Source organism: Ovis aries, chromosome 15, assembly GCF_016772045.2.
Source record: "Ovis aries strain OAR_USU_Benz2616 breed Rambouillet chromosome 15, ARS-UI_Ramb_v3.0, whole genome shotgun sequence".
NCBI lineage: Eukaryota > Metazoa > Chordata > Mammalia > Artiodactyla > Bovidae > Ovis > Ovis aries.
The window spans coordinates 50,644,243-50,668,902 of record NC_056068.1 but is presented as its reverse complement, the minus strand read 5'-3'; the positions used below and the strand labels follow the sequence as shown (position 1 = coordinate 50,668,902).

The 24,660-nt window shown below is 45.1% G+C and overlaps 1 protein-coding gene across 2 annotated transcripts in view; it reads left to right on the top strand.

The window, feature by feature from the left end:
- The window catches only part of CLPB (ClpB family mitochondrial disaggregase), a 139,318-nt gene that overhangs the window by 78,971 nt on the left and 35,687 nt on the right, over positions 1 to 24,660 (top strand). For both annotated transcript variants that reach the window (XM_004016294.6, XM_004016292.6), the window contains one exon: positions 22,935 to 23,032. In XM_004016294.6, coding sequence (XP_004016343.1) covers positions 22,935 to 23,032 — 98 coding nt within the window. The remainder of the gene's footprint in view (positions 1 to 22,934; positions 23,033 to 24,660) is intronic.

Here is a 24,660-nt window from a genome sequence, read left to right as displayed (position 1 = left end):
CAGCTCCCTGGGTGAGTCTTCTCGTTCATTTTTCAATTAACTGAGCATCTCTCCTGTCACAGGCCTCTCCTGCAGCCCCTGGGAAGTAAAGATGATCCAGACATGGTCTTTGCCCTTAAGAAGCTCATAGGTCGGTGAGGAAATCAGACATTTTAGCCAAAAATTGCCATCTGGTGTATTAATGGAGATGTATAGAAGGTGCTAGTGGAACACAAAGAAAAGACCATTTAAATCTCTGAAGAGAGTAGGGAGAGCATGCTATAGGAGATGGAGTTTACATGAAGTCTTAGTGTGAGTTTACCAGGTGGAGGGAGGAAGGCGCAGAGGGACCAGCATGTTCAGAGGTATGAAGTAGGAAGCAGCATGCTGAATTCAGAAGACCTGAATTTGTAGGGTGTGGATTGAAGAATGGAAAGCAAGAGCCAGTAATGAAGGCCTGTAACATAAGATATGCTAAGGAAATAGAACTTTTCCTTCAATGGGAAAGTTCAAAATAGACAAACCACCCCATGTAAGAAGTCAGTTTGGCAGTTACCCTCAAGAGGGCAGATAATGACTGGGGAAGGACACACAGGGACTTCAGAAGTGTTTAATGTTCTGCCTGTTTATCTAGATACTGGTTATACATCCACCTTGGGAAAATTCTTTGACCTGTATCCTTCTGCACTTTTTGTACTTTTGTGTATATACATTAGACTTGAAAGAAAGGTTAGAGAAAAATAGGGGAAGAAATTGATTAGGAGGAGCAGGGTTGAAGAAAGGAAAATTATCTCATTTGAAAGCTAAATTAGGGACTTCCTTGGTGGTCCAGTGGCTAAGACTCCATGCCCCCAATGCAGGGGGTCCAGGTTTGATCCCTGGCCAGGGAACTTGAACCCACATGTTGCAACTAAGTGTTCATATGCCATAACTAAAGATGGCCCATGCCGGGACCTGACACAGCCAAATAAACACAGAGTGGTTTTTTTTTTTTTTTCCCCCAAGCTATTTTAATTGTCTAGATGGGGCCTAAAGCAAGGTAGTTGTAGTAGAAGAGACTGATCCCAGAAAGATTTAGGAGTAGCATCAGTTGGATCAGATGGTGAGAGAAAAGGAGCAGTCAAGATTGGTCCAGATTCTGGACCAGATGGCCGGTAGATGGTATGTGCCTGTGCTGAGGTAAGGAATACTGGAAGGAAGTATGGGTGGAATTGAGGTGCAGAGGAATGACTAGTTCTGCTTTGAACATTTTCCTCCTCCCTTCCTCACACTTTCAGATTGTACGGTCCAGTGTTCTAACTATTCCCTTGCTTCTTTCTTCCTTCTTTGTACTCAACTTTATGAAACACTAACCCTGCTTAAACCCAATTTCTTTTTACTTCATTCTGTATCTGAAGAGCTGAATATTGCTTCAGGGGAGAAAAAAAATCATACAACCATGCTAACTGGACTCACTTTACATTTATGTTCATGAATTTCAGACACTCAATACTGCCAACCACCCCACTATACTTCTTGAGTAAAATCACAGTCTTGTTCTGGACCAACTTTCATATACCTTCTTTCTCCTCAGACGTCCAGCAGTCTCCTTCCCTGACTCCCAAACTAATGATCTACCTCACACTTCATAGAGAAAGTGAATTGCAGTCATAATTCCCACCGTTCCTTACCATCCCACTGTCACTTCACCAGCCTCCCTGCCTCTATACTCCTGTATGCTGCCATCCTACCTCTACAATGGAAGACGTTCCTAATTTCAGCTCTGCTTTCAGCTCAGGCTCCTATTTCCACTTGCTTTCTCAATTACTTCGTTCCTCCAGTGATCCCATCTTTCCTGCGTTGTCTGTTTTCTCCTCTCTGCTAGCTCGTTCCCATCATCATGAAAACATGCCTTAATATCACCCATCTTAAACAACAAAGCAAACTAAAAACTTCCTTGACTCCCAAATCTACCTCCATCTGCTACCTCATTTCTCTGCATCCCTTCATGGTTAAAAGTCCTAAAAAAAAAAATGATTGCTAACCGCTGAATTCACTTGCGTGGCTCCAGCTCTTTCCTCAGTCTCAGTGTCGCCATGGCCAAAATATACTTCTATTTTTCCCCCAAAATTGATATTCCCCAGGGCTTCCCCATCTCAGTAAATGATACGATCATCTATCTAGTCTTCAGGCCACAAATTTTGGAGTCATGTTTGAGTTCTCTTTCTCATTCACACTACCTGCAGGTCCTTCAGGAAGCCTTGTCACCTGTGCCTCTCATCTGGAACCGTCCCCTTTCTGCCATTCCCGTTGCTGTTACTCCAGCCCCAGCGCAGGACGACCCAGTTCTCCTGGATAGTCACCACAGTTTCCTAACTAGTCTCACCGTTTCCACTTTTGTGTCCCTGAATCCATTTTCCACATAACTGCCAGGAGAATCTTCTTAAAGCGTAAACCCTGTCTTTCTGCTGTTTAAAATCTTCCGTTGGCATACCAGTGAAACCAGCATAAAATCCAGATTCCTTACCAAATCCTGCAAGGCTCTACATAGTCTAGACCCTTGCTGCCTTCTGTGACCTCATCTCTAGTCACTCCCTCACCCACGGTGTTCACTCTTCTCCCGTGACATAGACCTTCTTTCATCCCTCAGCCACACTGAGCTCCTTCCCATCTCGGGGTCTCTGTACCAACCTCTCCCAGTGATGGGAACACTCTCCCCTTGGGAATTCAGGTCTCAACTCAAATTCCCTTCCTCAGAGACCTTCTTGGCCACCATAGTAAAATAGCCCCTCCAGTCACTTTGCATCATATTACCTTATTTTATATTCTTTGTGGTACTTATCAGTCCCTGAAGTGATGTTTGTTTGTATGTGTATCATCAGCCTCTCCCCACTACTAAGGTGAAAGCCTTATAATCACAGAGACCTTGTCTCTTTATTTTACTGCCATATTCACAGTTCTTAGGAAAAAAAACCTCACAGCTGGCAGATGGTAGGTGAGTAGTAAATAGCTGTTGACCAGCTGGGGGACCTGTGGGACACTCTTGTAGAGATGTGTAGTGGGCAGTTGGACAAATGAGTCTGAAGCTCAGGAGAGAAAGGATTATAAGTTGAATATGAAGATTTGAGAGTTGTCAGTCTCTTGAGGGTGGTGGAAGCTGAGTTGTCTGTGAAGAGTTATAGAGCTAAAGAGGCCCAAGAACACAACTGAGAGAGCCTACATTTCAGGTGTGAGCACATAAGAAGAGGAGCCAGTGCAAGAGATTCAAGGAAATGGGAGAAAGGAGAAGCAGAAGAGAGCTGGGGAGGGGTTGCAGTGATGCTCAAACTATCTGAAAAACCTGTCTTCTGCAGGTCTTATTTTTTGAAAAAATTTTAGAAAAAATATATTTTAAAGGGCATACAAAATACAGGCCCAAATTTGTCATCAGGTTCAACAGACGAAATTATTCCTAAGTTGGTATAAAAGTTTCTGGACCCTTACTTGTAGGTACTATGCTTATCTCATCGATGACTGGTAACAAAGTTCACAGACCAGCACCAGTATGTGGACTGAACTTCAAGCATCATTGCTCTAACGGTACTCCTGGGCAAGAGGGGAAGACAGATGAACTGAATATAGCCTCTGCCCTCAAGTTGCGTAAAGTCCAGTGGGGAAGGCAGTTTGGGATACACAGACATACTACGTGGTAGAGAGATCAAAGCACTACCATTAGGATGCAGGAACTGGAGACCATGGTCTGCCCAGCTCTGCCACCATCTCATCCCAGGAGGACCTCCAGCAGATCACAGCCTCTCTGTGGAATCACTTTTTTCATCTGTATGATGAAGAAATCATATCAGATTACTGGATGCTAAAGTTTTCTTCTGGTTATTTTAGATACAGAGCTAAAAACCCTCCATGCCAGCAATTTTCTGTGGAGGGATAGAGAGTGACTTCTAATGGGTGCCAGGTTTCTTTGGGGGATGATAAAAGTATTCTAAAATTAGATTACGGTTATACAACTCTGTAAATATACTTAAAAAACCCCCATTAAACTGTATACTTTAAATGGGTGAACTTTATGGTATGTAAAGCTATTTTTTAAAAAAAGGAAAGTAATAAAATCCTCCGTAATAAAATACTCAAAACCAGAAAAGATTGGCTTGGATGGTGCCTGGTTGTAGCCTTGGACTAGTTGGTCCCATAGCTGATGTGGTATATAGGAGGGGACCCTCTGATATAAAAGTTTCTTTTTAAGGAATACTATTAAAAAGTTACCTGAAAAACTTTCTCTTACCCATACTGGTATTTTTATTGGTTTCAAGTTATTAATTTAACAAGTATAGCACACCCCATTCTTTTTTTTTTTTTTTTTGTCTGAGGCACACGGCTTGTGGGATCTTAGTTCCCCAAGCAGGGATTGAACCCACACCCTTGGCAGTGAACAGGCATGGAATCCTAACTAGCCACTGGACCACCAGGGAATTCCCAAACTACTCATTCGTAATGAAGCTTAGTCTGGCAGAGTGTAGACATTTAGGCAAATAATCACAAAATTATTAGCTAATTACCACTGAGAGAAGTAGTATTAATGGAAAGTAGAAGGTGGTAGGAGTGTAATGGAGGCCTAATCTAGTCTGAAGCAGATGAGGGAGGTCTTCCCTGAGCAAATGGCATATACATGGAAACCTGAAGTGTAAATGTCAACCGGTCACTTAACTTGAGCCTGTGGAGAGCGACAGCCATTAGTCATCCAGAGAGACACAGCCGTCCAGTCCGGCACAGTGGAGAACGGAGGGATTCTGTAGTGATGTCATTGCAGTTCACATAGTAGGTGAGGGCTAGTGATGTCATTGCAGTTCACATAGTAGGTGAGGGCTAAAGAGGGTCCTTAGTGACCCCAAGGCCTGTCCTCTGCCTTTGGCCTGGGCAGTGCAGAATGATGAGCTGTCCCTAGGGAAGGGTGTTTCTGTATCCCAGATCTGTGGACATAGAGTAGTCACTGCTTTGGTTGAGTTAGAGATGAGAGTGCCTGGGCGCCAGAGCCCCAGCTCTCCGAGCCACCTGCCACCAGCATTTCATCAAGGCTTTAATCGGCTCCAAGCAGTCCTCAGATGAGCCTGGCTGGTATCCGGCATGAGCTCATCACCAACAGTGGCAGCTGGAGGCCAAGGCTCCCTTGGGTGAGGGAGAGGTCAGCTTTTGTTGGGCCAGGTCTGTTCTGTGTTCTCCACCTGCACTGGGCCTGGAAACACCTGAGTAGGATTCCAGTTTCCCATGGCATGGTCGGCTGCCCTTTGCCAGCCCACTCGTGCCCATCCAGTGAGTGTGCTCTTGGGTAGAATGCAGAGAGAAAGGGCGGCACAGGGTTTTAAGAAGGAGAACCTTAGTCCCTACAGGTCAGGACCTGCAAAATAGCAGCGGAGGTCCATCCCAGGGTCAGATGGGTCAGAACCAAGGTTCCGTTCCCAAAACGAGTTCACATCTAGTTTTCATGTACTCTGCTGCTTTACACAGAGGCCTAGCAGCGTCCCACGGAGAACACAGCAGAAATGCTCTCTGTAGGCTGATCCCACAGTCTTCTGCCTGAACATCATTTTGGAAATGAAAAATTATTTTAAGTGCAGCAAAAGAAAGGAGCCTGCCACTTCAGGAATCCTTCAGAAACTCCCTTAGTAATGAACCCTATGCAGCACTAATGTGACCTACACTAACTCGGCCTTGCATTGTATGGAACCTTGAGTAAGTCCCTTCCTCCTCACTGGGCTTCGTTTTCCCCACCTATAAAGTTAGTTGGATTGCAGTCTCAAAGCTCCTTTTAATTTTCATATTTTGTAATTCTGAATGAATAATTGCCCTCTGATTTAATTGCAAATCTGAGTATTCACATTTATTCAGCAGCTATTAATTAATTTCCTCCAGCTGACCACCAGCATCCCTTAGAAGAGGTTCCTAGAAAGGTTACTCTGCTCTTAAAGCAGCCTGTATAATTTCTTTATCACACTTACCACAGCAAATAGCTATTCAGTTATCTGATTAATAGATCTTGCCTTCATTACACAGGTTAGGGTCTGGATCTGCAGAACTTATATCCCCAGCACCTTGCAGTATCCTTAGCACATGATAGATGCTCAGTGAATGTTTGCTGACTGAGTTTATTTATAAATGGGCACCAGGCATTGCAGGAGTAGAAAGAAAGATACAGGCCTTTCCTTCAGACTGCACACTGTAGAGCGCTGGTTCAGTGAAAAGGCCCAAACACAAAGCACACTGAAAACACCATGACAGCAGGTAATGGAACTCTAAATTAAACAAAGGCCAGGAAACAAAAAAAACAGTGAATGTGATAAATGAGGTGAGGAGGGGCAAGATCAGTGTTGGCATTGTAGACGGCTTCATGGAGGAGAGGGCCTGGAGGGAAATCCTGAAGGACAGGCAGAATAGACCAGTAGAGGGAGGAGGGAAGCTTTTCAGATGTGGGAGGAGCAGAAATGAGCCTTGCGTGTTTGAGACCTGGAGGAAACTGGCCACCTGTCAGATGGTGAGTAGGGGAAGGCCGGAGTGTGGAGGACCTTGGGGTGAGCCTGAGGACTTGTGCTCAACTCTGAAGCCAGTAGGGAATCCCTGAAGTGATTGTCTATCGTTGGCTTGTTTTAGCGCTGCAGTGATTTTTACTTTTAAAAATGGGGGGGAATCAACATTTCAAGCAGTACCAGGGGATGTGTAGTGAAAAGGAAGTCTCCTTTCCACACCCCTGGTCCCCCTCAGAAGCAGCCACTGTAGCTTTCCTTAGGTAGCCTCCCTATTGCTGCTGCAAACAGATGATCACAAACTTAGCAGCTTAAAGCAACCCAAATTTAGTAACTAACGGTTCTGGGGATAAGTCTAAAATGGTCTCATTGGACGAAAATCAAAGTGTCATCAGAGTTGTGTTCCTTTTTGAAGACTCAGGGAGAATCTGTTTTGTTGCCGTTTGCAGCTTCTCGAGGCTGCCTTGTCTCAGACATTCCTTATCTTGGCCCCTTCCATCCCCAAGCTAGCACAGTCCCTCAAGTCTTTCCCATGTTCCACCGCTCTGACACTGACTCTTCTGCTTTCTTCTTTTACTTGTAAAGACTCCTGTGATTATGTTGAGCCCACCTAGATAATCCAGGGTAATCTTTGCATCTCACAGTCAGCTGATGAGAAACCTTAATTCCCTTTTGCTGAGTAACTTATATATTCTCAGGTTCCAGGGATTCAAACATGGACATCATTAGAGGTCATTATTCTGCCTGCTGCGCTGTCAGAGATATTTTATAAATGTTTTATTTTTCTTCCTGTTTTTGAATAGTTAATTTGCACGCAGTACAAAATTCAGAAGGGTGAGCGCTCACTCCACAGTTGACCAGCACCTGGCATTCTGTGGTAAACAAAAACTCCTTCTCTCTCATTTATTTATTTACTGTTATGTGTGCTTATGGATACTATTGCTTTAGTGTTCTATAATTTAAATCCCATGGATGGAGGAGCCTGGTAGGCTGCGGTCCATGGGGTCGCTAAGAGTTGGACACGACTAAACGACTTCACTTTGACTTTTCACTTTCATGCATTGGAGAAGGAAATGGCAACCCACTCCAGTGTTCTTGCCTGGAGAATCCCAGGGACTGGGGAGCCTGGTGGGCTGACATCTTTGGGGTTGCACAGAGTCGAACACGACTGAAGTGACTTAGCAGCAGTGGTTATATTGGTGCTAAAATTATTTCATATTTGGCCAGAGTGCCATACCTGCATCTTTTTTTTTTTTTAATTTTCTGTATTTTCTTGCATAACTAGATGTTTTGATCTTACCTTATATCCACCTTGCCATTGCCCTGGAATCAGCCATTTCTCTGAGAGTCCTAAGACTTTTTTAGTGGGCAATTGTATTGGAGACCAAAACATGAGTACTAGGTGTACCTATTACACACACTCATATGCGTATACACACTACTATGCATATGCATGTTATATACATATGCACGTACCTATTTTAGAAGTTCTGAGAATACCAATACCTCCCATTCCAGTCCATCATTACAGGGTTATTCCTTGTCCTCACACATTTCATATTTCTGTGTCCCTTCTTCTGTAGTGAGAATTCTGACTCCAAATAGCACTGATACACAACTCATTTGTTAAATCCTATAATATATCCAAAAAGTCTTCAGACCTTCTTCAGCCAAACCACTATTGAAAACGAACTACTAAAAGAGTTCAGGTCAGGATATGTTTATAGTTGGCCCAGCTACTCCATCCAAGGCTAAGGGTATATAGTCAAATACTAGTTCCTTGGTTACTTAGGTGGGTGTTTTTCCTTTCAGGGTGTTTATGTTATTAATTTGAAATGCACTTGGGTTAATTTTTTCAATGCGCTTTCAGTTTTAGGGTTTTTCTCCTCTACCTTTCCTTGTTTTAGTTTTGTTGTTTGAATATATAAACCATTAACCTTTTTCTAAAAACTGTACAGAAAGGTATAGTCAGAGAAGTAAAACTCCCTCCTGTGTGTTGCTTTCAACCTCTTCCTGCTCTCCTCAGTAAACCCTGACCCCTTGTATAATAGATAACCAATTTTGATTGTATTCTGGTTTGTCCTTCCTGTATTTCGTTGTCTAAGCCAATATATATAAGTTTTCTTATTTCTCCTTTTTCCTACATAAAAGATAATGTATTATACATGCTCTTTGCAGTTGGCTGTTTTCACTTAACCATATTTTCTAGAAGTTACTTGGTAATCATTTCACAGAGATCTTCCTTATTTTTTGTAGTTACATAGCAATCCATTGTGTTTATGAACTATATATCCTGTGCTTGGTAGTTAAAAATAATGCTATGTGAATAGCATCTTACATGTACATTTTGGAATAATGGGAGGTGCATCTCTACAGTAAAGTTCTACAAGTGCTATTGCTAGGTCAAAGGGTAAATGTATGCCCTTGGTTAGGTATTGCAAATTTCTCCTCCATGAAAGTTGTGCCTTTTGCATTTCTACTTATATTGTGTGAAAGTGGCTGTGTTCTCACAGCCTTGCCAACACTGTATATTGCCAACCTTTTGAATTTTTACCAGTCTAACAGGTGAAATAGAATACTTCGGTATAGTTTTAGTTTGATTCTCTTACTGTGAGTGAAATGGGCATCATTTCAAATGTTTAAGAATCATTTTTCACCTTTTGTCAATTGTCTGCCAAAATGTCTTTTGCCTTTTTTTTCTAGGACTTTTGGTTTTTGTTTTTCTCTTGATTTTTCAAAGTTCTTTGCAGGTTAAGGATATTAGCTATTTTTCTGTGATGTATGTTACAAATATTTTTTTCAATTTTGTATTGATACAGTTTTAATGCTTCTCATATAATCCTAAATGTACAGCCAGGAGTGAGAACCACTGGGATAGTTTGTAAAGATTGGAACTATTTTTTTCCTAAAAGAGAATGGATGCAGAGAGAAAGGGACAAGGGCTGAGTACTCAATCTTGAGTGTCACTCATGATTTGGGACAGAAGAGTGAATAGAAATCTGCAAAGGAGACCAAGGTTTATCATAACTGTTATAGTTATTCAGTCAGAAAATATTTATTAAACTCCTACTGAGTGCCAAGTGCTGTTCTGGTCATGGGCTATCATAACAAATCCTCATTTTTAATTTGTTTCTCTCATCACTTTCTGAAAAGTTGGAAATTTCTTTTGCCCCTGTTCATCCATCTGGTTTGCCATAAAGCCTCAACTCTGAGACAGATTTGGTAAAGTTCTTAGAATTGATTACAGAAAAGCCCCTTTCAGAAAAAATGGAATCATTAGCACCAGCAAGAAGCTCTGGGTTGAAATGGTTTTCTTGGTATAGATTTCAAGTCTATTCCCTGTCTTCTTTTCCTAATCTCCCCACTACCCTTCCACTTTTATTTTTGGTGATTATTGCCTGGTGACTGTAGTTGGGCATAATATTAACTGGAAGACTCCTTTTGGCAGTGGCTTCTGGTTCTTTTTTTAAGCAACAATTTTATGAGGGAGATAAGTAATTCCTATCAACCTTGATGCTGGGGTGGTGGTGGTGGTGGTGAAAAGCAGACATCAGTGATGAACAAACAGTTCCTGTGCCCAGAACTGCAACCTGTGACATTTAATGTCATAGTTAAAGGTACTTGCCTCTGTACTCCTGATTCTCTTCCTGCTGGGAAGTGCAGTTAGCAGACTTTCATCAGTTTCTGTTTCTATGGTTGTTCTCAAAGCCAACTGTAAATAAGGCCTCCTGTCTTCCTTTAGGTTAGAGTAAAGGTCTGTATATTTGAGTGTATTTCATTGCAGTGAGCCTGGCTCAACCACCGCTCTGATGTGCTGATGCTTCTCATTCAAGCCAGAGGCTTTACTTAGCTTTGGCAATAGACCTGTGAATGGAAGCATAAGCCATCTCTTGATAACTCCTCTTCCCTGCTATGGACATTAGGCTGGGATTGGTCAACAGAAGCTTAAACATCTGGTCAGTCCAGTCCTTTGGGGTGTTCGGTGTTTTATAGACAACCCATCAAGACTGATTGGGCTCATAACTGAATTAGCCAGATGTGTGGGCATTGTGTGCCCTTTCCTCGGCCTCCCTTCAATGTTGTTAGATGGGAGCAGACACGATTAGCAGGTTTGCGGATGGTGTGTTTTTAGTGCATGAACAAAAGCTGCTGCCTTCTGCAGAGACTGTGGCTGTGCCCCAGACGTCAGCAGTATAATTATGACTGCTAAATTCAGCCCAGACCCCAGGCTCGGCTGCCTTGGTCTCAGCTGTCTTTGCAGAAGGGGGAGGAGGGGTGCTGAAGCCTGGGGACCCGAGCTCTTATTATAGTCCACTTTGAACTCTGCTGTATCCAGTCTTTCCCTCCCTACTGACAATTGCTCCCAGCTGCTTTCTGGTCAGAGAGCCTGCTGCCACCTCTGAGGATAGTGTGTGCTGGATTATGGAGCGAGTGGGGAATGAGGCTGGCCTCCTGAAAGCCCACAACTTCCAGGAAACTCACCCCAAATGAAAATGAGCTAAGGATCCCCCTACTTCCAACACTTAGATCACGTGCTGCTCATCTGTTGCTGTTCCAATTGCTCAGTCATGCCCAGCTTTTTGTGACCCCATGGACTGCAGCGTGCCAGGTTTCCTTGTCCTTCATGATCTCCCGGAGCTTGCTGAAACTCATGTCCATTGAGTTGGTGATACCATCCAACCATCTCGTCCTCTGTTGTTCCCTTCCCCTCCTGCCTTCAAGCTTTCCCAGCATCTGGGTCTTTTTTAATGAGTTGGCTCTTCGCATCAGGTGGCCAGATTTTGGAGCTTCAGCATCAGTCCTTCCAATGACTGTTTAGGATTGATTTCCTTTAGGATTGACTGGTTTGATCTTCTTGCAGTCCAAGATCCTCTCAAGAATCTTCAACACCACAGTGAAAGCATCAGTTCTTCAGCACTCAGCCTTCTTTATCCCTCATCTAGAAAACGCTTGCCTTAGGGTTGCCATGAGCAGAAATTCTTGGCAGGAGTTTTTGCTTTTTGCCCTTTTGCTCACCTAACTGTATATGTGAGATACATTTGAATGTTCATCTCCATGTTTTTGTACTACCTGTTTTCTAACCAGACCAGCCTACACGTTTGCCATAGACCAAATCAGGCAGTTTTGTGTCTCTAGTAGTTTGTGATGCTTCATATTCTGTAGACCTCCCATACTCAATGAACCAAACCCAGCCCTGTCCCCCGGACTTTCTTCATATTTCCTAGTTGGTGAATGGCATCATCAATACCTATCACCCAAACAAGAAAGGATTTAAAAGTATCTGATGACTTCGCCCTCACTTTTTACCACACTCATCTTTCTTAGAGTTTTCTCTCAAGTGCGTCTTCTTCCCCCTGTCCCCATACTGTCATTCAGACTTTGTCCCTCTCACCTAGACTGTTGGAAAAGACTTCTTGATCTCCCTACCTCTAGGCTCCTTTCCAAACCAACCTTTACCCTGCAAAACCCCACTACTCCACTGTTTGGAAACCTGCTGTTGCTGCTGCTGCTGCTGCTGCTGCTGCTGCTGCTGCTGCTGCTGCTGCTGCTGCTGCTGCTGAGTCGCTTCAGTCGTGCCTGACTCTATGCGACCCCAGAGACGGCAGCCCACCAGGCAAGAATACTGGAGTGGATTGCCATTTCCTTCTCCAATGCATGAAAGTGGAAAGTGAAAGTGAAGTCGCTCTGTCGTGTCTGACTCTTAGCGACCCTTAGGCTGGTGAGATAACGCTCAGATGTCTAATTCAGTATGCGCATCTCTCTGCTGTCCACTGGCAATCTTCTTCCACCCTATCTCCAAGAGCAGCTGGGGATGATTGCTTCAGGATTGGGACCAGCACTTGATAGGCTAACCAGGGCCCTGTCTGCAGCCAGGTGGGCCTGGGCACACAGGAGCTGTCTCTGCCATAGGCCCACTCAGCTCCTCATTCCCTGAAGGGAGTCTTTCCTGCCTCCAGACCTTTGCTTGCTTGCTTTTCTGTCACTGGGATGCCCTTTCCCCACTTCTCCACCTATCAAACCCCCACTTAGCCTTCAAGAACCAACTCATTTATGTCTCTTCTTGTCACTTCCTGGTTTGCTCGCATGAAGTGAATCATTTCTCACACTGTTACCCCACAGCAATGACACCTTTTTTTCTTTTTTCTGGCCATACTGTGCAGCATGTGAGATCATAGTTCTCCCACCAGTGGTGGAACCCATGCCCCCTGCAGTGGAAGCATGGAACCCCAACCACTGGACCACGAGGAAATTCCCTCAGAAGCTATTTTATTGTTTTAAAGATTACAACTGAAGTTTCAAAAAGCAGAGCTTAGCATGTGTCTCCTCTTATTCTCTCTTCCCTCTGTTCCTCTGATTCTGCTGCCAGTAGGGCCCTAACTAGGTCTCTAACCTGTGGAAGGCCACTCAGTCTCCCTTCCGTCTACTAAAGAGAAAGGGGGGCTGGCTCCCTGCTTAACACCTCCATCTCTGCACATATACCATTAGTGAGACACTTTATAGGAAGGAGTGCTTAATAATGATAATTATAGTAAAAACAACAGTAGCTGTTATTTGTTGAGTTCTTACTTTGTACCAAGCTCTGAACTAAGGCTTTATCTCTTTCAATACTTAAAATATCTTTGCAAGTTTAACACTTTTATTACCTATGTTTTCCATATGCATGCACAGAGGCATTAGGCTGTTAAATAACTTGCCCATATTCCACCACTAGTAAGTGGCAGAGCCACTGTGGAATCTGTGATTTTGATCTCAAGAGCAGAACTCCAGTTGTGTTCCTCAACCTTATACAGGGTTCAGCATGAAATAGGTGCTCTAGAATGTTGGTTGGTTGATCACATGAGTGAATGAATCAGTGTTCTTCCCATTGAGCTTGTCTTCAGGCTTCAGAGAGACTGGCTGAGTATCTGTAGCTTATGCCAAGAAGTATGGATTTTGTCTCATCTCCTAATGCCCAGCTGTACACAGACATGTTCCCTCCCACTCAGTAACAAACTGCCTGGAACTCTTTCCCGGCTCATATTTACAAGAGAATGTGATAAATTCCGTATTGATCCCTCCTGTTCCACTGTAAATTTTGCAAAAGATGATTAAATAGAGCAATAGAGTCTGCAGGCATTGTGGCTCAATATGTTGTGGAGTGGCGTATCGACCTCCTCCATCCAAAGGCAGCCAGCGCCTAGCCCTGCTGCCCCAGACCAGTAATTAAAATCCTGGGAGACTGGGATTTAAAATCCAATCATATCCCTGAATCAAGCCTTCTAGCCTCCCCATGTGATGAGTGCAATAAGGTAACGGCAGGAGCATGTTTATGTCTGTGCTGAAGCAGTCCCCATAGGGTGGGTAAGAAATGGAGAGTTGGGTAGGCCTCCTGACTAAATCACTTCACCCTGACACCACAGCCACTTGTAAGACAATCTGTAGACACATAAACAGTCCCAGCCAAAAACCAAATTTTGGGCTTCCCAGGTGGCGCTAGTGCTGAAGAACCTGCCTGCTAGTGCAGGAGACATAAGAGACATGGGTTCCATCCCTGTGTCGGAAAGATCCCCTGGAGGAGGGCATGCCAGCCGACTCCACTCCAGTATTCTTGCCTGGAGAATCCCATGGACAGAGGGGCCTGGCAGGCTACAGTCCATGGGGTCACAGAGTCAGACATGTGAAGCGACTTATTTTGGGCTCTTGAGAGCAAGACATCGAGCACAAAAATTCACAGACTGTGCTTCAGTGTATACTTCTGTTTCCACAGCCAATAGTAGGTTTACAGAAGTGATTTGACCTTGATTAAACCATGGCCTTTGGTAACCAAACGTGTTTGAATTTCCACAGAAACTCTTTGATTTAACCTAAGCCGAAGCCAGCCTCCCCTGTGCTGAGGCCTGTAATCACAACACAAGTTACTGTTGAAATAAACTTGTCCATCTGCTCTCAACAGGACCAGGAACTCCCTGAGGGCAAGGACAGGGTTGTCTTACTCACTTTTGTGTCCCTAGCACCTGGCACTGGGCCAGACACATAGAGTGCTCTCCAGAAGTATCTTTGAATGGATGCAGAAACACAAATTAACAATCTTGATAAAACCTCTGTAAACGGATGTGTAAATAGTAGACCTGCCACACAGTCATCCATTCAGTGCTGAACACTTCCAGTGCTGGGGGAATCGCATTTGTTCCTGAGGTTGCTCACATTCTATCTTTGGATTTTCTGATGGTTAGCAGTTTCTAATATTGAGCCAAAATTTGCTTGCAAGGTCTTAAAGTTTTACTGTTGGGTCCATGTAGAATAAATCTAGTCCCTGTTGCACATGATGGCCCTTCAAATACCTGAAAATGCAGGCATGTTCTCCTGAGCTATCTTTCCTCTAGCCTAAACCTCCAGTTCCTTAAACCACATTTTTCCACGTGGCTTCTAAACCATTTCCTATCTCAGTCACTCTTCCAGAACAATCTCTACTTTGTCATCCCAAATCCATGACTACCCATTTATTGCCATTCATTTTCATCTAGTTTGTTTTAGCTCTTAATGTCCATCTTCTAGATGTATTTGGACCTCTTCCCACGCAAATCTGAAGTCTATATAGATTTGGTGACTAGGTGCTCCCCATATCAGGGGTGAACATACTGAACCAGGACCAAGCCTTTGTGCTGCCGTTGGAAACTTTCTTCTGTGACCTCTGATCTGTCTGTCACTCCACCCTGCCCCTTGGGTCTGGTTAGTCCACTGTCACTTACGAACCCTCCACACTGAATGGCACTCGGCCCACATTTCTCCATTGTGTGCTCAGGATTGTCCTGAGACACCCCAGGATATGTCTCCCTTGTACTGGGGGGAGGGGATTCATCATCCTTTTCTCCTTGTCCCCCTGACACCATACTGTATTGTCATTGTTTCTGTCCCTATCTGTCTCCTACCAATCTGGGTTCTCCCTCTGGACAAGAACCAGTCAGATTCCGCTGTGTGTGGCCATTCCTGCTGCAAAGTCAGTAATCAGTGATTAATGAGGGCTGGGTCCAGCCAGGAGGCAAAAGCTCTCTGTTCCATGAACTTTAGAAATCCACCTCCCTGAAGACAGGGATCCACCAGACTGTGTGTCAGAGGGTTCAGACTTCAAAATGACCTGGGGACCAGCTTATGTGGGTCATCATTCACCCTGGAGAGGGTCGTCCTGACTGGGAAGAAAAGGAGTTCCATTTTGTACCTTTTCAACAAAACTGTCTACCCCAAACCTGCCTCTGGAAACACCCCCCAAACTTGGCTTTGGAGCATCTGAGCATGTTGGTAGGGAAGAGGAAAGATGATTTGTCCCTCTTCTTGAGTCATCGGACCTTTGGAAAGTAGCACAATGTGGTGGAAAAACCAGATGGCTTCTTTTAAAAAAAGAAATCAACATTTTATTATGTAAAATTTCAAACATATATTTCTCTCAAAAAGAGAATAGTATAATAAGTCCCAGATTTACTATTTATCTGCTGAATGACCATGGGCAATTATTTTAGCTCTCTAAGCCTCTATTTTCTTAGGAGTCTTTGTATGGTAAATAACTGCATATAAAGGCCTTAACACCCAACACATGTTAGCTTGTCTTTCACCTTGCTCTTCTAAAATCATTTGTAAAATGGAAAAAATAATACCTCTCCTGCTTTCTTCATCAAATTCTTGTGTGTTAGACACTCAGTTGTGTCCGACTCTTTGCAACCCCATGGACTATAGCCCTGCTAGGCTCCTCTCTCCATGCCGTTCTCCAGGCAAGAACACTAGAGTGGGTTGCCATTTCCTTCTCCGGGGGATCTTCCCGACCCAGGGATCAAACCTGAGTTTCCTGCACTGCAGGCAGATTCTTTACCATCTGAGCCACCAGGGAAGCCATATCAAATTATTGTTAAGAATTAAATAGGAGGAAGTAATCAGCACTGTGTATGGCATGTAGTCAGTGCTTCGTAAAGGTTCTTGGTTACCTGGGAGGCATATCTTCAGGTGCGCATGTACGTATATGTACAGATTCTGTTGGAAATGCTCAGTGTGGTCTAGGGGAAAAGCTCAGGAACCACAGCTCTATTCCTAGTACTACTGTGCTTCCTGCAGCATCCTGGACAGGGCTCCTCTCTCTCAGCATCAGCCTCTGGGGACACATGGAGAATCAGCGCATCTCTGACCTGAGGAGCTACACACAGACTAGCTGGGAAGACTAGACAGGTGGACTCCCAGAAACGGGAGGAGTGGGAGGATAATAGGAGCCCATGGATGATAAGCACTGAGAGTTGGAGGGGTGGAGAGGCTTCCCAGAGAAGGGGCCCTGAAGAAGGAGTAGGGTCTGGATAGTCAGGGAAACGAGGGACAGGGTTCTAGGCCTGAGGAGTAGTATGGAGGTGAGTGAAGGTGAGCATGAAGACGGGGCAGGCACATGGCTTCTCTCGTGTGGCCACCCCATCTCAGAATGCTTCCTTGATGGGGAGCTCGCAGCCAAAGAGAATGGATCACTCCACACTGATACTTATGATAATGGGGGAAATTTCCCTTATTCAATAGTAACTTCTAATTGGAGATACTAAACAGACTGTTGAAATAGTAAAAATTAGGATGAAGGTGCTAAAGGAGTCAGCAGTAAAAATGGGACTTCCCTGGTGGTCCAGTGGTTGAGACTGAGCTTCCCTGGTTGGGGATCCACAAACTGAGCAGTGTGGTCCCAAAAACACATGGAAATGTTTGGAAGAATGAATGTATAAGTTATTACAAACATTGTACAGCTTGTACAGTCTTTTTTCCCCCAGCTTTTTATCTTTTACACTTTTTACACATCTTATTCAGTCCAAGTAGAACCCCTTGAGGTAGGTAGGGCTGTGATCATGACCACCAGAGGAGTGAAGCAAGACCCTCGTCACACAACCAGGGAGCAGTAACCCCCATCCGTGCTGGCTTCCAGGCCGTGTACTCTTTGGGGACAGGGAGGCAGCTGCAGGTGGAGAAAGGGGGTAGTCATGAAAACCAGGTGTGGTAGATCCGGATCCCTCAAAGGCCAGGATGGCTAGTAGGACTGCGGGGGTGGGAGGGAGTAGGGGAGCCTGTCAATATTATTGATAATATAGCCTCACACATTTGTATAGGGCAGTTACTGGGTTTGGTGTTTTTGTTTTTTTAAGCTCTCTTCTTTGCATTTTGCATCATTGTCTTGTCTTGATATACACAGAGGTAGCAGAAAGTCAGAACAGAGTGGTGTCAAGGGAGAAGGGAGTAACATGCCTTTTCCCCTCTGCCACCCCAGACTTGCTGTCAGCCCCTTGCTGTCAGGAGACCTGAATCCCATCTCTCACTCTCGTTCCACACTCTCCTCAGGAAGGGCAAATGGGCCTCTCTCTGCAACCACTTCCTCCCCACTTCCCACCACAGAGCTAGATAGAGGGTATTGGGGCTTGACCTGACCTGCCACCCAGACGAAGAGGTTTAGAACTAGCAAAGAGACTGAGGACTTTGGTCCACGGGGACAAGGAACAGGGTCACATACTTCACTTGTTATGAGAAGGGCCTTTCTGGGGCAGGAAGAATGGCCATGTTGTGTGTGGCTCTGGAAGATAACACCTGGAAAGAAGTCCATTCATTTGGTAAATCTTACTGAACATGTGTTCTGTGCTGGCCCCTGTGCTAGGTAGTCAGGATATAGCAGTGGATCAGCCATGGACCCTGACTTCTGAGAGTTCTCAGTCCTGTATGGAGACAGACTGTTATAACATAGTGATCAGTGTGGGAAGAAAGAAGCAGAAAGGCTCATGGAGCACAAAGGATCACACCAAATCTGGGGTGAGAGGGAAATAAGGTTTCCTGGAGAAGAAGCCTGAACTGAGTCTTAAAAGATGAATGGGTGTTTATAGGAAGTCCAAGGTGAGAGTGGGGTTAGAGAGAGAGGTTGGGGCTTATGAAAAAAGAATCTGCCTCAGTTTAGTGTGGGAAACCCCTTGGCAGGCCATGAGCTTGGTACGGGGCTCTGGACATGCTTGAGGAAGCCAGGGTGACCCACCTGTTCCGAATGTAGCCGAGGCAGGTCTCTTCTTAGGGAATTGGAAGAACTCACCATTAAGGTCTCTTTCGCCTCAGAAAGCCTGTAAAGCTGTCAAACCTAAGGCAGGTGCTGTACCAGAGAAGAGTAGCAGGCTCCCTGGGCACCCGTGGGCCAGGCCCTCTCTCCCATCAACACCAGCTCCACTGCCTGACCCTGCCCTGGGTGTTGAGACCCCAGCTTGTCACTGGCACCAGCCAGGACCTGTCCATGACCATCCACCCCCATCCTACTTTGCTGGCCCAAGCCCTATTGACAGATCCCCCAGAATCTGAAGGAATTTAAGACAAATGGTTAAGAGGATGGAGTTAATAAAATTTGAAAAATTGAGGCCTGTCACTCCACTAAACTTTTTTCAATACCACTGACAGAAACATATTTCCCCAATGAGTGACCTTCCACAGCTGTAGCGGGCAGGCGCAGCCGCAGCAGTGCTGCCAGGAAGCCAGTCTGCTATTTATCAAATATTATAAGCTGGGACACACTAATCTGGAGCAGAGGAGGAGTCCTGCACTATACTGCCTGGGGTGCTCCAGGTGTTGGCCCCAGCCCCAGACAGCCAGTGGGAGGTGACGGATGGCCTGCGATTAGCTCTCCCCACCTCCGCCCAGCCCTCTGACTTACTCCCAGGAGCCTGACCCTCTAGACCAGCTGCTTGGCCCGGAGGGGCCCTGGGTGGGAGGCATGGTGAGGTCAGGCCAGGGCATGGGCCATCCTGATGCCCCTGGAGAGGGCAGGCGGGTGAGGCCCAACGTGGTTATTTATTGGAGTGTAATGGTTTGTGGCCGTTGGTCGTGGAGGTGAAATTGATCAGTTGTAGAAGTCAGGTTCTATCAATTATTACAGCAATTAGTCAAGTCAGAACATCAGAGCAAGGGTTCTGGGGCTGAGGGACTAATATTAGATGGACATTACCCATGGCGCCCCAGCCTCAGCTTTCCTAAACTGGGAGCAGACGTGCTGACCCGAGGCTCCAGAACCTTGGGGAGCCTAGCTGGCTTCCCTCCTCGGAGTAGCTGGGGTGAACCTGGGTGAGAGCTCTTGGGCTGGAGACAGACCCAGCACTGCTTTAAACGGCATCCCTGGCCCAGGTGCAGAAATGTCCTACCTGTCCCATCCCATCCTTTATGAGAAGTGACACAACTCCTACTAGAAATTACTCAGTGGCCAATGTTTATGGCACACATTTTTCATTCTGTAAGCAAATATAGATCACTGACAGCACTTGTTTGAAGCAGCTAATCTCACCCTCTGTTCTTTCTTCCACTGTCTTCCTCTCTCACCTCTCTTCCTCTCCCCCTCCCCTTTGCTCTCCTATTTTTTCTCTTACCCAGTTCTCTTTTTCTCTTTGCTCTTCTTTTCTTTCCCTTCCAGAGGTCTCTCCCACACCCCCCTGCCACTCTAGCCCGTATTCAGTGACAGAGCTCCCCTTGAGGCTGCCTCAGAGAGGAGAGGCCTTTCCACTGAGTGATTGTAGCTCTCTTTCAGCCCTAGCTGTGGTCCAGGAGCTCTGAGGAAAGGGCCGATGCTGTCTGCCCCTGCCTCTCAAGCCTTCAGTGCTGAGCGCCAGACAGAACAGGGCTGGCTGGGAAAACTGGGTCAGGAGAGCAAGCCCTTTAGCACTGTGGTCTTCTTGCACCTCTCTCTACAGGCCCGCTGTCCCTCCTTCGGCACACTGATCACACTCGGCCTGAGCTATTGTTGCATGGTCGTCTCTCGTCCCTTTTAGCTTCTGGAGAGCTGGGATTGTGCCTAGACTCTAGACAGCACCTAATCTAAAAGATGGGACCAGGAGCCTGCAGAAGAGACAGAGAAGGAATGATCTCAGGGGTGTGAGGAAAACCTGAAAAGTGGTTTATAGAACTCAAAGGAGAGAGTGGGCAAGGTATCAGTTGCTGCAGAATGATCAAGAAATATTTTAGAAAAAACCAACTATTCATTGGCTTTGGCAGTCTCCCATCTCCCTATGTACAGGGCCCTGATACACAGTGCCCAGTAAGCAAGCACCAACAGAATTGAAAGAAGAATGAGGCTCCAGCTGAGCTTTGAGGACTTGCCTACTAGTTAGGAAGACACTCTCCTCATTAGGGAGGTTGTATTTTATCCTATAAGCAGTGAAAATCATGGAATGATTTTTCACCAGGGGTGTATTATGGCTGCCCTGGTGGGAGTGTGAGAATTGTAGTTAAGAAAACCTGGAGCAGATTTGACTCCTGGTCCAAGCAAATCACCAGCTTTGTGACCTTGGGCTACTTATCTCCTTTGAGTTTCCACTTCTATAGCAGGGCAATTTTAATTTCTACCCCTCAAGATGGTGGATAATATATATAAAATACAGAGTACATAGTAAACACTAGTGGCTGTTATTATCATCACCACTTCTAGATACATACTCGAGAGACATAGAAAAATACATCCACTCAAACAGACTTGTACACAAATATCCATAGCAGCATATTCATAACAGCCAAAAGGGGAAAGCAATTCAAATGTTTATGAGCTTGATGAATAACAAAATGGGGTATGTCCATAGGATGCAATATTATTCAGCCATAAAAGAATGAAGTACATGCTATATTCCTACATTCATGTTGTGGCATGAATGACATGTGCTGCATCATGGATGAACCTTGAAAACATGGTAAATTAAGCCAGATGCAAAAGACCACACCGTTTATGTGAAAGGTCAAGTGTAGGCAAATACAGGGACAGAAAGCAGACTAATGGTTTCTGGGGTTGGGGGAAGTGGCGAATGTCTCTGATAATGGTGATAGGGTTTCTTTTCAAGATGATTAAAATGATCTGGAATGAGATACTGGTGAGGTTTATATGATGATGGAAGTATATTTAAAACTACTGAATTGTGTACCCTGAAAGGTATGTGAATTGTGGTTTAAAATTATCTAAATATTTTATTTTGTACTAGCTTCCTATTAGAAAATAGAATCATGTTAAAAAGTATTAATTTTTCTTACTGATAATAAGCTTCCTTGGTCTGGGTCATGCTTCACTCTCTCTGCTCCTTTCCCCTCCTCCTACCACGCTTCTTCCTCTGTAGCTGCAGCAGACAGCCATGTGTAAATGCTTAATAAATGACTATCATTGTTGATGAGTTTATAGTCCTTAAAGAAGCAGAGAGTTTCAGTAGGAATGGTTTTATATCATGATATGAATGTTGCCTCAGCCTGGGATTGAGAAACACTGATTTTTACTGTCCATCAGCAAACAGTGACTGAATATCCCCTCTGAGCCAGGCCTCGTGGTGATGCAGCCTTTCTTGTGTGTTTAGTGTCCCTAGCCAACTTACTACATCCTCATGGCAGGGAGTGTGTCTTAACCCTTCTTTAAGTATAGACAACACACTTCTTAGCAATAAAAGTCAAGGAGTATTTGTTTGTTACTTTAATGTTCCATTTAACACATAGTTCTTGAGAGGGTTGCTTTGGGGCAGGACCAGATCTGATTCTTCCATGTCCTGGGTCCCAGCCCATTCAGGGTTGGACAGATTGAATGGAATGGTCAGTTTTCGAAGAGGAGAGTGAGATGCCCAGATATGGGCTTTGGGGAGGAGATTCTGACAGTGTGGGGGTTAAAGTAGCCTATCTTCCATGACTGTCAAGGCTCTACCCCAAGCAGACACTTTACACAGGCTCATCAGCTGCCGGCACTTATGAGAGACGGTAGATGCATGGCCCCAAGCAAGCCTCTTCTTTTTATACTTAAAGTTCTTTGTCTTCTAATCATGGGAACCAGTGACCGGAGGAGACGCCTGCCTGAGTGCACACGCAGCAACAAGTAGCGCAGGTGAGGGCTGACACAGCTGGGTTGCTGATGGCCAGAGCTCAGCCGACTCTAGCAGGCAGGAAGTGAGCAGGGAAAAGAGAGCATGAAGCAGAAGGAGAGGCAGAGAGCAGAAAGAAGCATCCTTGTCATTACTTGGAATACTCTGTGCTTTAGATTTCTGTGTGGATTTTGTGAATGAATATTCATCTGTGTACAAACAAATTTGATAATGCAGACATTTTAATGAAGAATACATTGGAGTTGGGGTGTATTAATCTGTATGTGTATTGGTATATGTGTCAGCATGTTCAGCTGTGTATATTTTTGTAGGCACAGCACACCTATGTGTGTGTATAGCACATCTGTGTGTGTGGCACCTCTCTATGTGAGTAGTGAGTTTTTGCACATATGCATGCACCTGTAGGAGCCTTAGTACCCTTACTTCTGTGTCAGAGAGGACCGAGAGCTCCTCTCTCAGAGTAGCTTGACATGTGTTTCAATCTCTTAGGTTTTGTTGCTCCATATTTCTGTGAGCATTCCTTACACTGAAGTCAAGGCCTGTGCCACCTCCCAGGGAAGGCTGAGGGTCCACTGATCACTCACAGAGGCTCTGTTTCTCCTTCTCCTCCTGTCAGGAGCCAATCCCTTGCAGAGGAATGAAATGGGACACACACCCTTGGATTATGCTCGAGAAGGGGAGGTGATGAAGCTTTTAAGGACTTCTGAGACCAAGGTAAGTCTCAAAGAAAGGAGAAGGCCTATGGGCACTCCATGCTTCATTTCATCTTTCACTCATTAAATTATGTCAGACTCTACACCAAAGGCCACTTCTCCTTAGAGGATTATTGTCTATTTAAATACAAATCCAGCCTCCACTTATCAAGAATAGGAGGCATCCCCTTTCCTGACCAAGAAGCAGCCTGGGCCACTTCTGGCTTCTGAGGACTGACTTTTAAATTCAGTTTCTGAGGTAATGAGCCTTCCAGCTTCTTCCATGAAGGAGAGGGGATAGCAGGACAAAATCTTCGCCTCAGTACTGTTTCCTCAGGTCTCATGCACTCGGCAGCCTCATCAGGTAACTCTTTTCCATCATCTCTCCTTCTGGAACTTTTCCCTGACCCCTTCCCTCCATATACACTCCAGAGGTCCTTATGTAGAGTATGAGGCAAAACAGTCTTCATCTTAATTTGATTTTCTCATCCAGACTTTTGAATCTTCTAAAAACAGGCTGCCTTCTGCTCCTCTCAGCCACCCAGCTATAACTTAGAAAGTATTTGGCAGAATCTAAGAACTAGTTATATCACAAATGTCAGAGCTGGGACCTGAGAAACCATCAAGTCTGGTGATGGGAAATCTTATCAAAGTAAAATAAATAAGTCAGAGGAAAATAGAGCTGTTCTGGTTGAAGGAGAGCCTATCCTTCCCCGCTGGGTAGCCTCCATGGAGGCTGTGCTATGGGGCACACATTTTAAATCTCTGAAACCTCGATCAAATGGGGAAAGTGGAGCCCAGGGGTGTGTTGTGACTTGCCTTTGGTCCCAGAGCGAGTTAGCATCAAAACTGTTACTAAGATCATGTGGTAGGTTCACTGGCAGGACAGGAACTGGAAGGCTTGGTTTCTGACTGTCAGTCTTGGGTTTTTTCCAACTTCGTGGAATCTCTCTCTGGCAAATTGGCTGCAGTACTTTGAGATGATTAAGCGTGGCAGGTCCCACCTAGTGGCAGATACTCTGTGTGTCTTGAGTAAGAGCACTTAGGTTAGGTCACCTGACTGAGCACTCAGCTGGGGTTGTGATCCCACCCCCTTACTGACTGACTGACTTCAGGCAAGGGCTTCTGCTCTTGAAGCTCAGTTTACCTCTGTGAAATGAAAACACTGTGACTGAATGGTTTCTGTGGTTCCATTCAATATACCGCTGGTCTGTGTAGCAGTCAGAATAAACTAGGTCATGCTGTTGTAACAACTCAAAATTTCAGTGGCTTAAAACAACAAAGATTCATTTTTACCTCATGCTACACGTCCATCATCCATCATGGGTCAGCAGAGGCAGGCTCTGCTCATCCACGATGCTGAGGGACCTGACTGGCAGAGCAGCCGCCCTCTGGGAGAGAGCACCCTGGAGGGCATCCCACTTACAGCTACATGCTCAGCCTGGAAGTAGGACCCTTTACTTCCACTCACAACTGATTGGACACAGCTAATCCCATGTTCCTGCCCTAGAGTTGGGTCAGCTTCCCCTATTCTCTAAGGAAATCCCTGAGCACTGTTTCACATCACCTCAGGGACTGCATCCCCATCATTATCTCCTGTTTCAGGCCAAGCCACTGTCCCCTGAGAGCCAGCGCTGCCCTTGGCCAAAA